This window comes from Triticum urartu, chromosome 7 (genome assembly GCF_003073215.2).
Source record: "Triticum urartu cultivar G1812 chromosome 7, Tu2.1, whole genome shotgun sequence".
NCBI lineage: Eukaryota > Viridiplantae > Streptophyta > Magnoliopsida > Poales > Poaceae > Triticum > Triticum urartu.
Window position 1 is genome coordinate 81,637,052 of NC_053028.1, and position 16,352 is coordinate 81,653,403.

The window sequence follows — 16,352 nt, forward strand, 5'->3', positions numbered from 1 at the left end:
AAAGTATAGAAGAACCAAAAGAGTAAGGAGATCCACTTTGTTGCTGATCAATTTATGAAGGAAGCCTATGCATTACGGGAAGGGCTGAGTTTGGCTCGGTTTCTAGGATGCAGCAAAATCATTATCCAATCTGATAATTAATTATCAGGTAATTGAGATTATGAAGGATGGTGGTTTCTCGGCCACCTCACCTGCAGCTATATTTGATGATTGCAGAATTCTTGCAAGTGGTTTGAGAGAGATCACCTTCGAACATTGTAATCGGGAGGCCAATGAGGTTGCTCATGAGTTAGCTAGGCCTTTTAGTGATCATATCGATTGTATTTGGGACGATGACCCCTCTAGCTTTTTATGCTAAGCTCATAATGATGTAACTGTGTTTGAGAATCAATAAAATACGTCGAATGGCCTTTCCTGAAATCAAAAGAAGAAGTACGGCAGGTAAGGAAGACACAGAACCCTCGCAAAAAAGAAAAGAACACTTTTTTAGCGGAGGAAGACACAGCAGCTGAGAAGGCGAGCGCCATGTGCGCTACCTCGACTATCTTGCCGCTGTGAGCGGCAGATAGGTCTCCGTTAAACACGAAAGACGGGCTTCATTGATACGGCCACACCCACTACACCTCGTCTCCGGCCCATTTACCCCGGTTCACTTACAGGACTCCAACACCGGGTCCAGGCAACGCCAGCGCCGCTTTCCTTAGACCCGTTCCACCATCTCGGCCGTACACCGCACGACCAACCCCCGCCCCCGTCGCTGGGCTCCGGCGAGGCCCGCCGGCGGTCGCCCGTGAGCTCCGCAGCTAGGCTTCTCCTCTCCGCCATCCCGCAGCATCTCCTCTTCCTCTCACGAGCTATCTCGCGCGTGCTCAAGCTCCAACCCGACCCCGCTGTGCCCTAGCGCTGCCGCCGTGCGCCGTAGCTTAGCGTGACCGCCTCCGCCGACGCATCCGCCTCTCACGCGCGTCGCCGAGATTGCCTCTTGCGCTCTACCTCGCGGCGTCCCTGCTATCTCCGCCCCGTCCGCAGTCTCGCACGTTTGGTTTTGAGGTATGAGCTTTCACACATCCAGGTGATTAGATTGCTCAAACTCAAACTTATTAGTAATAACCTTCACAAATTACCATGTAGATCCGGTCCCTGATGCTGTTCACATGAAGGCTGGTGGAACTGCTTGAGTAGAAATGGATAGCATACCGGGCTCTCAAGAGGAATTGCTTCGAATGAGGAAAAATGGTGAGGTAGGAAAGAAGGGGGAAGACCATCGAAATGCCTTGAGCCGCAAGGAGGCGACCGAGGAGCTTATCGGTTGCATGGTCCACAGCGAGGAAGAGGCATACAAGCTGTACTGCGACTATGGACATCGAATCGGTTTTAGTGTCCGGAAGGGCAAGCAGTCCTACTTCATTGGTACCAGGGACATCCGGACAAAAGATTACTATTGCTCAAAGGAAGGGCTTAAATACGACGAGCCTGTCACAGAAGCGAATTTCAACCGGCCAGACACAAGAACGAATTGCAAGGCGATGGTCCGCTTTAGAGTCGATGAGAAAGGGCGTTGGACCGTCATACGCTTTGTTCCCCTGCACAATCACCAGTTGGCTAAACCTGGGGAGAGGCATCTGTTGAGATCCGCAAAGTCATTTGCTGTTGGAAAATCAGGTGTTATAGATCCAGCAGAATCTGCTGAATCACATGCAGGGAATGGTTCCTCTGATAGGACCGTGGGTGATATTAGTGAGCCTCCAGGCTACACTACAAGGGATTGCTACAATCATGACAACGTGCAGAATATAACGCTAATTGGGGCAGGAGACAGCCAAAGCCTTGTAAGCTACTTCAAGCGTAGAACCAACGAGGAAGGAATGTTCTATTGGGATGTCCAAGTTGATCAAGAAGGCCGCATGACTAACTTCTTCTTCAGGGATGGTAAAAGTAGAAGTGATTATGATTGCTTTGGAGATGCTGTTATATTTGACACAACCTACCGCACAAATAAATATAGCCTGATATGTGCCCCTTTTGTTGGAGTTAACCACCATTGGCACAATGTTGTTTTTGGATTCGCATTCCTGTTAGATGACTCCACAGCTTCCTATGTTTGGCTATTTAAATCATTTTTGGAGTCAATGGGTGGCCGATCACCAAAATCGATTTTCACTGACCAGGATGAGGCTATTATGCAGGCAGCCGAGCAGGTGTTTCCTAACACGCAGCATTGCTTCTCCTACTGGCATATTCTGAAGAATGCACAGTCTCATTTAGGCACTGTAAATACTTCTCAAGCATTTCAAAATATGTTTATGAAGTGCATGCAAGGATGTGACACAGAAATGGAGCTTCAGGAATCTTGGGATGCTATGCTTGATGAATACAAACTACAGGATAATGATTGGCTTAATGGCCTTTATAAGTTTCATAACAGATGGTGCTCGGTATTTAACAAAGATACTTTTGATGGTGGGATCAATTCATCCCAGTGGGGAGAAGTCTCAAACAATATCCTCACTGGAGTTGCTGATGAATCTACTTCTATAACAAGATTTGCTCTCTTGCTGGAAAAGGTTGTGAAAACACTACGTAGAAATGAGTCAGAAGAGGATTTTCGCTGCAGCCAAACTGCTCCAGTTCGTGCAATCAAGCACAGTACAGTTCTGAAGCAGGCTGCGGAATCTTATACACATAGGATGTACAAGTTATTTGAGGCTGAATTTCTGGATGGATGTGGAGCAACTTCATGTCATGAAAATTCCTGTGGTGGAAGCTTATTGAGGTTTGAAATAACAATGCAGGGCAGGGGTTCAAAAATGTGGACTGTTCTTCTTGATACATCCACAATGGAAATCTCTTGTGGTTGCGGAAAGTTTGAAAGGATGGGCCTTCTTTGTTCTCATGCTCTGAAAGCCTTCAGCCTGCAGAATGTGGATATGGTTCCTGAAAAGTACATCTTGAAACGATGGACAAAAGATGCCAGGAGAAGCATGTATAATCTCAGTCAAGAAGATTCAACACAACAAGAATGTACCGAGGCTGAACTTGCGTATCGCAATCGCGCAATGCAGTATGCGTATAACCTTGCATTGAAGAGCCAGGAACTGGAAGAAGCAAGAAAGATACTCTGGGACTCCCTTGAAACAGGAGAGAAGGCACTTGAAGTGTTCTTCGAAATGAGAAATCTGCACGCTCAATCTGCCAAAGACGCCAGTACAAGGGAGAAGAAGAAGAAGAAAATACCTAAAGGACCAAGCACCAGTAAGTAACAACTCTCAAGTCTCCTCGTGCTTTTAAAACATCCTTTTTGCATTAAAAAAATACGCCACTGTGCAGAAAAAGCAAAGCAAGCCCTGGCATCTTCCTCGGCTGCTCCAGTACTAACCGCCCAAACTAGTGAGCAGCAGTTTCAATCTGCACAAGATGCAAATGGTAATGCAACCATTGGAAGATCATATTACTATCAGGTACACATAAATATGTACGAAATATTATCTTTCCTTCTGGCATTTAAGATTTAACTGATCTCATACCAGCATGGTTCATGTTTTGCAGGTTTTTCCAACTCCTATGCAACCAAACCAGATCTTCATGCATCCGAATACAATGCCTGTTTGTGCACCACAGGTATTCTGGTTGGCAGATTGGCCTGAGCAAAATTTGTTTTGTCTGTTATTCCACTGTGCATTAGCATTATTACCAAACAGCACTTTGGAACTCATAAATAGAAATTTTGTGACAATAAATTCGAACAATGCTTCTATACATAAGTACATGTTCGAGGGAAATATACATAAGTACATGACAGACGCAGATTTTGGCTCACGGGAGTCGGAGAAGCCGTAATCAGGTCCAGACGTAATCCCTCGGGATTGTTGTAGTAAATGCTACAAAATTCACTCTAACTGACATACCAGATGCATACACCCACTAAGGCCCTGTTTGGTTCCAAATAAGTCACCAACTTATAAGTCGAAAAGTGAAAAAAGTGACTTATTTTGCCAAACGGACCCAACTTATAAGTCACCCCAACTTATAAGTCATAAGTTGCTCCACCCCAACTTAAAACTTATAAGTCACCCCCTTTTGCGTGGGTCCCATCACCTTTACATAAAAAACAAGGTGGAAAGGTGTGGTCAGGTGACTTATAAGTCAGGTGACAACCAAACGGGCATGACTTATAAGTCACTGGTTTTAAGTCACCTGACTTATAAGTCAGGTGACTTATTGGAACCAAACAGGCCGTAAGTAATACATCATAGATGGAAGGATAGTCAATTAATGCGTCACTGTTTAGTACTCCCTCTGTTCCATATTAGTTGTCGCTGATTTAGTACGAACAGGAAAAATTAAATTCCCAAACTGTTATCTATGTCATCTATCATGCAATAATCAAAGAAATGCCTAAGTTACCCATCCCTGTAACCCTCCATATAGGGCTGGTCTCGCGCGAGCTCTATCACTGTTCATCTTCCCCGTTACTGCCTCCATTAGAAACAAACTCCATCCTGCTCCCCACCCTCATATTCTGATGGATCCAGGTTCTTCAAAGCAGATTGGTAATATATTGGTGCACACCACCCAGCCATGTAGAGCAGAGGGACCTTGGTTGGACCTGGTGATAACGATGCGGACATGGTGATGGACCTTGGTTGGAGCCAAAGAAAGTGTAGGTTTTTAGATCAAGATGGCGTCTGACTCTGGAGAAGGGGAGTGGTGGTGATGAAAAGGAACTGTGCGTACGGTTGTTTGGTGGTTGGAACAAAATAGGTGATTTCTGGCTGGTGGGACAAGTCTGTGTACCATGGTACAAAACATACTAGCTTGTAATAAATTGGTACAGGGAAGTATATATGGGTGGAATACATAAAGTAGCATACGATCCCAAGGATAGTGCAGGGTGAGGATATAGATGCATGGACCACCTGGAGCTCCAATGCAATTACCAATACATGACTCTGTACTTTTGTAGACTGAACTGAGCAAACCTTCAGGACGTCGACAAGTATGCCATACTATTTTCTATTTTCTGGTATTAGAGCCCGTAGCACTTGTACCATCTCTTAACTTGGTAGATGGGTTTACGATTCCACTGCCATTACAGACAGCGTTAATAAAAAATGCTGAAAGGCTCTTGGCTTCTTGTGCACTTATGACCAACAGGATTTGTCAGCATATGCCGCGGTGCGTCCTAATTCAAATTTCGGCGGCGCGAAGAACATCTAAAGGACACAAGGTATACAATTTTTTTCAGTTCAGTAACTTGATTAGCAATATTGCTTCTGCCACTCTGCACAGAACCAGGATGGTAGGACCAGGCTTGTATCTCGCTTTTCTTGAATACCTTGAGCATCATAAGCTAGATTTGAATCCTGTGTTAGCAAGGGTTCAAACCCCTACTACACACAAGAGGCGTAACCCATATTGCAGTTTGAAATTTCTACACTGATCTGTTGTTGCTCTTAACTTCCAGGGTCTGCTAGATGTGTTTCTTTACAATTTTTTGTTGGAGATGGCTACTGCCAAGTACCCAGTCCTGCAAGTACCAACCGCCGGGCGTGGATCTTTTGTCGAACCGTTACAGAGGGATCATGGTTCCAGCGATGCTGCTCTTGAGAGGAGTGGCTATTCTGTCCTGTGCCATTTCTTTTCTACCGAGGGTGGAGTCTAGGATTAATTAGGCATCCCATTTGCGGTGTGACCTTTTGGGCGTAGGCAATTATAGCATGTAAGTTGTAATTGTACATGAGTAGCCATTAATTAGCTATTAACAGGACCGCTGGATGGAGTCCAGGAACCCTTGGCCGAGAAACGCAATATGGTGTAATTTTCAACAAGAGCAAAATTGCTCTTCATTTCTTGCTCGAGTTGGAGCAGGAGGAATGCGAGGCCTCGGCAATCTCTGCAAGCTGACCTTGAGTGCTTTGTGTTGTTACCAAATTGTTTTAGACCATGATTAACATGATTAAGATTCTCAGGCTGGTTCTATATTTGATGGACGGCGCTTGCATATTGTGATTTTAACTGGCCTTGTATGTTGCATCTTCTATTTTCCCTTGGTATATGCAGAGCACCAGCCACTCAAGGCGGCCTCCTCTTCTTGCCAACATGTGCACTGCCATTGGCAAGCACAGCTCCTCGCTTGATTGCCTGAATGTCCACTCGTCAGTTAGAATGTTCAGTAACCAGTGAGTCGTGATCAATAACTGTGGGCATTGCTCGAACAAACACATCACTCGCAATAGCGTCGTGGTGCCATGATCAACCCATGCGGCTACATCAAACAAAACACACATACAAGAACTTTTGAGAGGGCAAACACACCACCAAAGGCAGCCCAGCTGCATTGGGCATGGAGCAACCATATAGCGGTTAAAAAACCGTTCACGTTCCATCCACAGGTTCCGACACAAATGGGGTTCTCAACTTCTGACACTACAACAACAGTGGGCCAAGGAATGAATGTCAGGTTAAGGTACAACAGCATGCTAACAACTACCCAATTCTGGCCCTGAACAAAAGAATCAACCAATGATGGATGTCTCTTCAGTGGGCGAGCTTCTTGGCCCGCCCGCTGGAAGGCTGCCCGGGGTCTTTCGCTCCAGGAGCGTCGGGCTTTCGAGCCCACACGGGGGCTCGGTCAGGCTCGTAGCGGTAATCATAGAAGATCTCCTCGCCTGAACCGATCCGCTCTTTGGCAAATATGCCTACCCTGTGATCGCCTGCTACCATGATGACCTTGGCATAGCAATTCGGGTCAGGGGAGTGGTTGGCAAACTTCAGCTTGTCGCCCATTCTGAAGGCATCCAGAACAAACTGCATTCAAAGAGTAGAGTAAGGGAACAGCGGTCGGATCAGATGTAAAATGCTAGGCTTTGAATGAAGAGTTGAGAAGGATATCTAGTGATCAGTCCGACATATAGCCCTGAATGTTGAGACGACTGTAGATGGTAACCTTGAACACCTACCTCATTATTCAGGTTGAACAGGAACGACGAATTCTCACGGTCATATATCTTCCCACGCTTGTCTGCTTCCTTGTGAGAGATAAGCTCCCCAGTGTACTCGCCAAGATACTCATGCTTGCTAACAGTATTCTGAAGATTATGGAAAAGATAAATAAGATGAATTAAAGGGGAAGAGCGATGGAGAAGATGGACGGAGCAATCTTACCTTGAGAAATGCTCCCCAGCCAGAAACATCAGATCTCCCAAGCAAGACCTGAAAACAAAGTAATGACTATTCAAAACCATGAACAGAACAATTTGTTCAAAACAGAACCCAGGCCTTATAATGGACATCAAGTCTTTTATCGAGAAGCGTGTGTTTTGCCAGCTATTTCATGTGTTGTGTCACAACATCAAGTCCAACGAGAACATTAAAATGGCTGTCGTGTACAAGAATTCGGCTTTGCAATTCAGTCGCTTATCACAACTAATGCCCTTTTCAGTAAGGAGTGGCAATGCTGGCATTGCCCTCCCTGTTCTATTTTTCCTTCATTTCAGAAGAAAAATGATGTGCCCTGCTTAAATTGATGGTAAAAATAATCTCTTAAGAGAACGCCCAATTTAAATCAAAATCATATCCTAATTGGTTCATAACTAGCTCGGTACTAACCATAAACAAGAGCCACTGCTCAGAAGTTCTAAATTACTGCTATATCAATACCAGCCTCAACAGTAATCAGAACTAGCTCAAAGAGATGAAGACAATTAAATCATGTTTAAATCACATCTACCAGTTCAGGTATCTAAGCCTGCAATTTTGCACACAAAGAATCTGTGGTTCTTATCTTTATTCTGTTACTCCCTCCATTCCAAAATAGATGACCCAACTTTGTACTAATTTTGTACTAAAGTTAGTATAAAGTTGAGTCATCTATTTTGGAACGGAGGGAGTAGATGACAGTGCCAACCAAAGAAATCAGCAAATCAAGTCGACTCGAAGAAATATAACCAAGATGTTCATAACATGTGATAAACTGAAGTGTAAATTTTTTACCCTTTGTTGTTGTTTAAGAAGTAGCTTCATGTTCCGGCATTCATAATTATCGCCTCTTTGGTTAGGAACTCCCAGTGAACCATCACCACACCTGTAGGTTAGAAATGGAACAGTTTAATGCAATGATGATTTACTCCGCAATAATTACAGACGAGACAACATTTCAAGCTAGAACAGTTTGCAAAGCATGATTCAACATTAATAAAATTGTCCATGAACAGCTTGCAACTTTATGGGTTCTACGAAACATCCATTGTGAACAAGATACTGTTCCATGATTTTACATAGTACGTGCATAAACAATGGGAAACCCGATAAGTTTTAGACCCTTTAACAATGCACTGGCGCACCACGCACATAAGCATTCAATCAAGCGTGTTAACAACAGGGTGAATCATGTCAAATTACTATGTGTGATGATTGTCAACTGTAGCTGATGGCTACAAAATTAAAATCATCAATTTATCATTTATCAACCCCCTTGTTTAAGGCTTTTAGCTGCAGAACTGTATCTTGAGATGCTAAAATGTTATCAAGCAAGAGTATTTGTGCACTTCTAATAATAGATTCACCATCCAACAAAGCTCTTCATGAACAGATGAGATACTTGTGTGACACATATATTTGAGCTTTTGCAGAATTACCACCCATACTTGCGATGCAGCAACTTACAACGTGCAGATTTACTTCTGTTGGCGCCGCTGTGTGCAATTTCAAATGGATGACTAATTCTCAAATATCAGGTGGTAAAACAGAAGCATCATGGAAATTTTCGAAGGCAAACTTGGTGAATTATGAACTAATCTGCTACAGATGAGATTGTAGAAGTGCAAAGAACAAAATACACAAGTCCTGGTGATGCAATTTTCTATACATTGATACTGGTGAATTAACTACATATGCCCTCAAAGGTTCATATGATTGTGCAAATACATACCCGACCCAGCAGTTTCTGCACACGTCAGGATCACATTCCCTGTCAGCAGCAAAGCATGGACACTGGCGACTGCGACACTGGCTCTTAGCACAATGACAACCTCGAAAACGGTTCTTGCACATTTTCGGACACCTGAAATGCAAAGGGAATAAACTTCCAGTTACTCGCACCAATTGCTACATTATGACAGCAGGATGAGGATACAAAATTGTTTGCATGTCTGTTTTATGTGTTTTTATAGTTTTGATTCCATTCACAACTGAAATTTCTCAAACTAAGCAATAATGACAAAGTATCCATGACCATAAATTAGTCTGATTTTATTCTCTACGGAGAGTTAATCATGTACAACACAGCTTTAAAAATCTCGTTTGAATCCAATACTAGCTTGGGTGTTGTCTAAAAAGAGTTAGGTGTGCTAAAAAGTAACGAGAAAACAACTCAGCACTAAAGTATTCAATCATTCTACTAAACAATTTCATAGAATATGAAATCAAACTATATTTCTAGATATAGAGTAGTGTTTTCATGAGCAATTGTATTAGTATCCAGAAGGACAAGCATTCTTAGTTCACATGTGACAGGATTAATCCAAGAAAAATATATATACCAGCAAAATGAAAAGGTAAGTTGATCTGTGGGAAAGAATGGCAGTAGTCAATAACTAGAAGAACTCCATAGTAAACAGAAAAAAGCACATATACTTCAGATGCATATAACTTATGCTATAATTGTGCAAGTTGTTGTAAAGGAAAATAATCGACTCACCCACAGTATTTCTCACAGCATGTCCCATTTACGAGACATGGACACTGTTTCCCACATGATGATTGACAACCACATGGATTATATTGCCGACAAGGCTGATCTTTCCTTTCTGTAATCCTTTTCCTTATAAAATGGTAACCTGCAGATTTCCAGGTGTACTTCAAACGACGAACTCTACCTCGCCTTCTAATAAATCGTGATCTCACGCGCAACTCATGTCCCTGAGATGTTAACATTGGCAGCATGAAAATAAGAAACCACCTGGGTGAAAAATAAAAAATAACATAGGGGTAGAGTGAACCAAACCTTTATATATCCTTTGACGAGGGAATCACCCCTGCTAAGAGTTCCAGATGCGCTGCTGTTTTCAATATAACTCATATAATGAAAAACATCGCTGCATGTTTTCATTCCACAGAGAAGGTTCCGAGCAATTAAACAACTGCATGAAAAAAATATGAATTCAGTGTGACTATTAATTCTGGGAAACAGGGTAAACTTATGACTATAATAATGATAAAGGAGAGCAGCGATTTGGCTCCCAGATTCATGTGCTCCCACTGTGAGCAGCAACAATTCAAAAGACACATGAAAGTGTCGTACCCTTGCAATTTTCATGGAAAATTGAGTATTGTTTGCACCTTGGAGAAAAAATAGTGCCTAAAAATTTAAGTGGTGGTGGGATCCTTGTGGTTCACATTTAAAACTTTAACCATTAATATAGGTAGTATATGCCTTGACACTATGAAGACAATGTCATTAGTGGAAAATCTGTTTGTAATATATAGTTATGAGGAGATGGCCTCAACTTTTAGTCATAGAAAGATCATAAACATTTCCTCCCCCAGCATTTTTTTCAATCCCTGGTACTCTGCGCTTGTAAGATAGTGAGAAAACAGCATGCAAAAGGAAATGATGGGAATACCATATGTAAAAGGAATGAATTGTCTACTCAGTGAGGAACCATAGTCAAAGTCTTCCGAGTGGCAGAGTTTAAAACAATTCACATATAACCTTTACTCAGTTCAGAAAAATGTTTTACAGGTTATGTAAAGCCACACACACAAAATTGCCTGACTGGTTGTATGATACTCCCTCCATCCCATAATATTAGATCTTATTACATCCAATATATGAGTATATTGGATGTAATAAGATCTTATATTATGGGACGGAGGGAGTAGTAAGCAACACATAAACAAGTGCAAGGTAATGAAACCACTGATATAATGATGGTGATCAGGATAAGGGTCCAACCTGTTCCTTCCAAAAATCTCCAAACCTTTCACCAGAAGCCCTTGTTCAATCACCTTCCAGGATCTACAATTATTTTCTTGCCTGCATATATTCTCCTCAACATCTTCTATCATCGAACTATCATGGCCATCTGTTGCTGAATGTTCGTTCTTGGTTTCCACTGTTGAATCATTACGATCTTCCCCTGAAGCTAAACTATTCTCCATTTGAGGCGCATCCTTCTTCCGAGAACTTCTTGTGCTTGGAGAATTCTGTTGTGGGGATGCAACTGAATCCTTGTGTCCATTTCGTGTATCAGATCTAAGCTTCATGTCCCTTGGCCAGAGGCATCCACCAGAATTAGAATCTGATGGTGCCACTTCTCTTTGTCCTTTCTTCACACTCATAAGAATCCGCTCGGCGATTCTTCTATTAGTACTTTTCCTGATTCCACCTTTCGGGCTAATTTTGACTTTTGATTGACAAGATGATTGTTGTGGAGATTTAGTGCTCATTGGATGTCCTTCTGAGTCACTGCTTTCTGAGGCAACCCTTTGGGTTGAAGAGCCTTCACTTTGTTGGGATTTCGCTTTCTTACCACTAGAACCCTGTTTTTTCTTATTTGAGCTTAACTGGTTCCTTGTATTATCGGATGAGTGAGTTGGCTCCTCTATGTCAAGCATGTCAGAATCAACTGTGGTAGTAGCCTCTGGTTTAGGAGCCTGAAAAAACGTGGTTTGTAAAACAATGTCAATGCAAGTCACATGCTTATGTTTCAAAATCCAAATTGTCAGACAAGACAAGCCAATTTTCAGAAGTCATACACCATAAAATACAAACCAGTTTATAACAATGAATACCACATGGTACACCATCATCCATGCTGTTCCAAGGTGGTTGCTTTTCTGTCTGTATGAGAACACACAAATTAGAATACCTCCCAATTTTGGAAATAACCATTGAACTTCAAAACTTACAGGAAATACTAAATCTTGAGAACACCCATGTAGTTTGCAATCAAAAACCTGCCAATATCAAGATGGGCAGAATATTCATCAGCACACCAGAGGCATTACAGAAAGCATATGATGGTTAACAGATGAACGTACTAGACATCGGCGACAGAAGAGATTGTCAAAGGAATCCAATGCTGCATCCAAATCTTTATCACGGTAGAGATCTTCCACTTTGGCATTAAGTTCAGAAACCTTTTTAAGAGAACCCTCAGTTTTCTCCCCATTTAGGATCTCATATCTGGCCTGTAAAATAGGGCTATATGTGTTAATTGTCAATAGCGAAAATGTGAACTGGAAAAGGAAAAGCCCAAATGGCCAAAATGTTATTGAGATTATGTGAATGATTATGAACAGAAAACTAGCCTTTATATCACCAGCTGCCCTATCAAAAAAACGAGCTAGGGTTTCCAGCACTGCATCAGACATGCCACATTCTTGAATTGTCATCCTAACATAAGAGTAGCAGAGGAACATAATTAATTACATAGTCATCAAATCACCCATTGAGAAGAAGGTGTATAGCAGAAGCCTAAATCTATTTTTGGTCTATCCAGGTTAAAGAAGGTGTGTAAACTCATCAACAGACTACGCAGAATATAGTTGGACAACATAAACTTCACATTAAAGTTCCTTGAAGAGTACACTAGAAACAAAGCATGCAGCCCATTTTAAGTAACATAAGCCTACTTTTCTGGAGGTCCAAGCTAGTCTAGTCCGATTATGCAAACCAATTAAACATTTTGCAGTCTCACCTTAGGTAGAAAGGAAGAAGAAAGACACGAAAGTGGTAATGAATTATCCAAGTTCTTTATTAGACGAAAATAAAGTGAAGCAATGCAGGCCACAATAATTACTTAGTGATACTTCATATTCATATTAGTTAAATACTCCCTCTGTTCACTTTTATAAGACATTTTAGACAGTTCAGACAGCACCCAAAACAATTCAATGTCAGCTGTCTGAAACGTCTTATAAAAAAGAACGGAGGAAGTACTTTACAACTCTTGATGTACCCCCGACATTCCCTTTTCGGCGTTGTGTTTCCAATTTTGCCAAGACCAAGGATTTCCAGCGCAGAGTGCCCGCAAAGATTTTGGTCATTTTACCGTCACGCAAACCCCAGCTCTTTGTTCACATCATCTCATAACTGCACCATCGCCCAGCTCTCGTATTCATAACACGCTATCTTGCAAAAATTGCAAACAGATTCGCTCCTGTTTTTTCTCTCTTGATCTCACACATCAACCTTGCGCACTACTGCTGTCCTGCATGTATTTATTGTGGATAAGGGAGGAACGAGAGAAGATAACGGGCATGTGTTCTGGGTGTATTTAGTACGGCCATAGATTGTGGAGATCAATGGGTTAAGAGCCGATTAGAGATTAGTGAGAGGACTGGACACGAAAACTAATCATCTGACTTCCTAATGTGCTTCCTAAATAGGAATTTCAACAGAAAAAAACACCACCAAAATAGGAACGGATGGAGTATTATGTTTCAAGAGAAAAAATGAGACAATCCTTTAACTTAAAAGTAAATTGTGCGCAACGTATTTTTTTCAGGAAACTATTAATTGCTTATGTATCCTAAAACCATAAGCTGCTTGTATCCTAATGTAGCGTGGTTCCCGTATTAAAATACAAATACAACAAATGTATTTCTTCCAAGAAATGTAAGTGGGGTAGCATTTATTTGAGGAACTGTGATATTAAAACTAGCCCATCTGTGAATCACAAATAAGTGCAGAAGTTAAGCCAAAGCTAAGGCAAAATAATGCAAAAGAAAACAAAGGAATGCCCCAAGTTGTTTACCGAATAAGACAGTCTTCAGAAACTTTGAACTCCTTTTTCTCCTCTTCATCCTCAACAGCTTCATCCTCACTATCACTGCAAATTAAAGCTTCACCACAATTTGCATCATAGTAAATCCTTCGTCGACCAAGTACAGATTGGTCTTCTGTCATCCTCTGGTTCCTGCATGAAACCCCGAGAAAAGTTTTGTCTCAAGAAACCCTACGAGACCTTACTGAAGGAAACTCATTTGCATGCAGCAGGGGTTTGGGGAGGTTGAGAAGTGCATGTGGTTATAAACAGACCTGTCCAAAAATGTCCATGTTGTATAAGGCGGAATTTTTGGTGCTTCTGGTAGTTTAATTGGCCTAGTGACATTCTTTGCAGCTAGATTTCCACCCAACATAACAGTTGACGCGGCATAGGAGCTTTCTTCGTCAGAACTGACACCATCTTCGTCAGCAGGGGATACTACAATACGAGGCCCAGAAGAGAGTACATCATCTTGCCTACTTGTCAGCAGATTCGAGTCAGTGCTATTTGATGTATTTCTTTGCCAGATTTTTGAAGAATTGCCAGTGCTTTGTGTAACGGGGCTGAGCTTTATCTTGTTATCCTCTATCCTATTCTGGAAAAAAAATATAACAATCAGAAGAAAAGAACAACATGAACATCTGATAACAAAAAGTACTGAGAGAAATACAGAATGTGTGATCTCAAAGCACCTTAATGTAAGTAAAACGATCTGCTGTAACTTTCTTCTTCAACGAGTCAATAACACGTAAAATGTGCCGGGAGGCCTCACTTCTTTCTTCTTCTGACATATTAGCCTTACTATCTTGACTCTTGAGTAAACCTACACATGTAGTAACTTTAGCATAACAAGCATAACACAAACTCATCATATCATAACTGTATGATTGAAGGGTAAAATTATCGAAGCCAGAAGACAACCAACTTTTGAGTGCCACTAATTAGTTGGTCTCAACATTTTCAGGCACAATGTTAGGCATAAAATGGCATCGCGATCACAAACTGTAAGCGCATAATGATACTGCACACCATAGAGAACAGACAAACTACTACAAATCTACAATAAATAGGCACCATCGTCCAGTTTACTGTCAGTCATGTATAAGCGTCCAATATTTCTGCGGGTTATTAGGGTACTATATCCAAACGGCAGCACTCGAAAATAAATGAAGCGGTTCTTCAGTAACGGAACGGGTGGACCATGACAAAAAACACAACGGGTGGCTCGTGAATACTCCTATGCCTACTAGAAGGGAGAAACGCGGAATAAAACGCGCGAACTCAGCCGCCACCCGTTTCAGGCCGTCGGAGCGTAACCACGCGGCGCCCAACCCGCGCCGCATTCCGCGTCGCCGCGCCATGCGCGGATCTACACGGCGCGCGCAGCGGCGGCCTGTTTCGGGGCGGAAGCAGCTGCCGCGTGACCGGAAGGAAGGGCGTACCTGAGAGCCAATGTCGGCGGTCGCGGACGCGGCGGAGACGGCAGGGACGGGCCGAGGCGGGGCGGGAACCGCGGCGGCGGCGGAGGCGCGGGCCGGGGAGGAGGGGGTGCGGCGGCCGCTCTAGGGCAGAGCGGAGGAGGGGGAGGGGGAGGAGGCTCGCGGTGGCCGCATTGGGTGGGAATGGCGGATCGTCGTCGCGGGGGCAGGGTAGGGTAGGTCAGACTCGGAGCAGGGAGATAGGTCACGAGAGGGGGGAGAGGGGATTAGTTTTTGAAATGCGGGGAGGGAGGGGGAAGAGAATGGTGGTGGTGCGGGACAGCGCCGAGGGAAACCTGGGGGGAAAGCAGGTGGGCTTTGATGACCCGGTCAGATCACTCGCCGCCCGCCGTGGATAATCCTTCTCTTCGCACCCTCCCTCTCTCCACTAAAAATCGTTTCCTTTATATCGAAGAAAACATACACTTTCTCCGTTTCATAATGTAGCGCTTATAAATTTCAAAAGCCAAGCTTTGTCCATGATGACCAAGTCAGCATTATATTACAAAATAAGACCCGCAGAGAATGCAGTTACTGTCGTAATTTACTGTCTCTGGTGGTTGGGGCTAGGGCGCGCCTATAGCCCACCGCCTCAGTTAGTCTTGGGTGTTTCAATCTTGTCTAAGAACATTAAGAGGCTGTTTGGAACGTTACCCTTGCATGCCCAGCCAAAAATTCGGTGTTGGCCTTGCATGGGGTAGGCGTTTGGACAGCTACTGATTATTTGGTGCGCACTGCCCTGCCCAGCTATGTTAGTTCAATCCGACAACAAAAATTTGGCGAGACGCGGGCGCCAGAATTGACCGGCAATTAATTGGCGCGCCGCAGTTGACAGGCTGACCCCCGCCAAGCAATCCAAACAGGCCCTAAGATGACTGATTGGGTCCATAGTCATATTTTGGTTATGCACATTTGCTTACTATGTTGGCGAGGAATGAAAATATGGCTTTAATGCGAGAAATCATCAAGATAGTAGATCTATAAAGAACTTTGATATAGTAATGAAAACATTTTCATGTTTTTTGCAATAAAAAAACTTTCCTTGTATAATTCAAAATTACGGATCAATGGACATTTGAGCCATGCTTCATCGACATATGAG

At 42.9% G+C, this 16,352-nt stretch overlaps 2 protein-coding genes across 3 annotated transcripts; one reads left to right on the plus strand and one right to left on the minus strand.

Moving 5' to 3' along the window:
* The first annotated feature begins 664 nt into the window (after positions 1–664).
* LOC125521331 (protein FAR1-RELATED SEQUENCE 9-like) lies at positions 665–5,986 on the plus strand. 2 transcript variants are annotated; one of them, XR_007289208.1, is made up of 7 exons: positions 665–1,050; positions 1,132–3,252; positions 3,328–3,458; positions 3,547–3,618; positions 5,155–5,227; positions 5,465–5,522; positions 5,565–5,986. XR_007289208.1 is itself a non-coding variant. In XM_048686388.1 (6 exons), exons 2-5 carry the CDS (start codon positions 1,185–1,187, stop codon positions 5,215–5,217), a joined length of 2,334 nt encoding a protein of 777 aa, XP_048542345.1. In that variant the 5' UTR covers positions 666–1,050; positions 1,132–1,184; the 3' UTR covers positions 5,218–5,227; positions 5,465–5,986. The 2 variants fall into 2 exon arrangements, 1 of the variants encoding a protein (XP_048542345.1); XM_048686388.1 differs by having other exon boundaries at positions 666–1,050; positions 5,465–5,986.
* A 309-nt stretch (positions 5,987–6,295) lies between these two features.
* Positions 6,296–15,504, minus strand: LOC125521330 (histone-lysine N-methyltransferase EZ1). The gene is made up of 16 exons (XM_048686387.1): positions 15,215–15,504; positions 14,465–14,595; positions 14,045–14,367; positions 13,761–13,922; positions 12,313–12,397; positions 12,043–12,192; positions 11,911–11,958; positions 11,774–11,842; positions 10,955–11,655; positions 10,004–10,139; positions 9,698–9,918; positions 8,930–9,061; positions 7,993–8,083; positions 7,165–7,212; positions 6,960–7,088; positions 6,296–6,807 (listed from the first exon to the last, which is right to left on the minus strand). Exons 2-16 carry the CDS (start codon positions 14,561–14,563, stop codon positions 6,538–6,540), a joined length of 2,664 nt encoding a protein of 887 aa, XP_048542344.1. The 5' UTR covers positions 14,564–14,595; positions 15,215–15,504; the 3' UTR covers positions 6,296–6,537.
* Between the last annotated feature and the right edge of the window lie 848 nt (positions 15,505–16,352).

Excerpts from the sequence above, each read along its gene's own strand:
- LOC125521330 (XM_048686387.1), bottom strand. The coding sequence starts at position 14,563 with ATGTCAGAAGAAGAAAGAAGTGAGGCCTCCCGGCACATTTTACGTGTT. Across the intron at positions 11,959-12,042 it reads TCTTCTGTCGCCGATGTCTA|GTTTTTGATTGCAAACTACA; the intron begins GTACGTTCATCT and ends TGATATTGGCAG. Across the intron at positions 8,084-8,929 it reads TGCAGAAACTGCTGGGTCGG|GTGTGGTGATGGTTCACTGG; the intron begins GTATGTATTTGC and ends TCTAACCTACAG.
- LOC125521331 (XM_048686388.1), top strand. The coding sequence starts at position 1,185 with ATGGATAGCATACCGGGCTCTCAAGAGGAATTGCTTCGAATGAGGAAA. Across the intron at positions 3,253-3,327 it reads ACCTAAAGGACCAAGCACCA|AAAAAGCAAAGCAAGCCCTG; the intron begins GTAAGTAACAAC and ends GCCACTGTGCAG. Across the intron at positions 3,459-3,546 it reads GAAGATCATATTACTATCAG|GTTTTTCCAACTCCTATGCA; the intron begins GTACACATAAAT and ends CATGTTTTGCAG.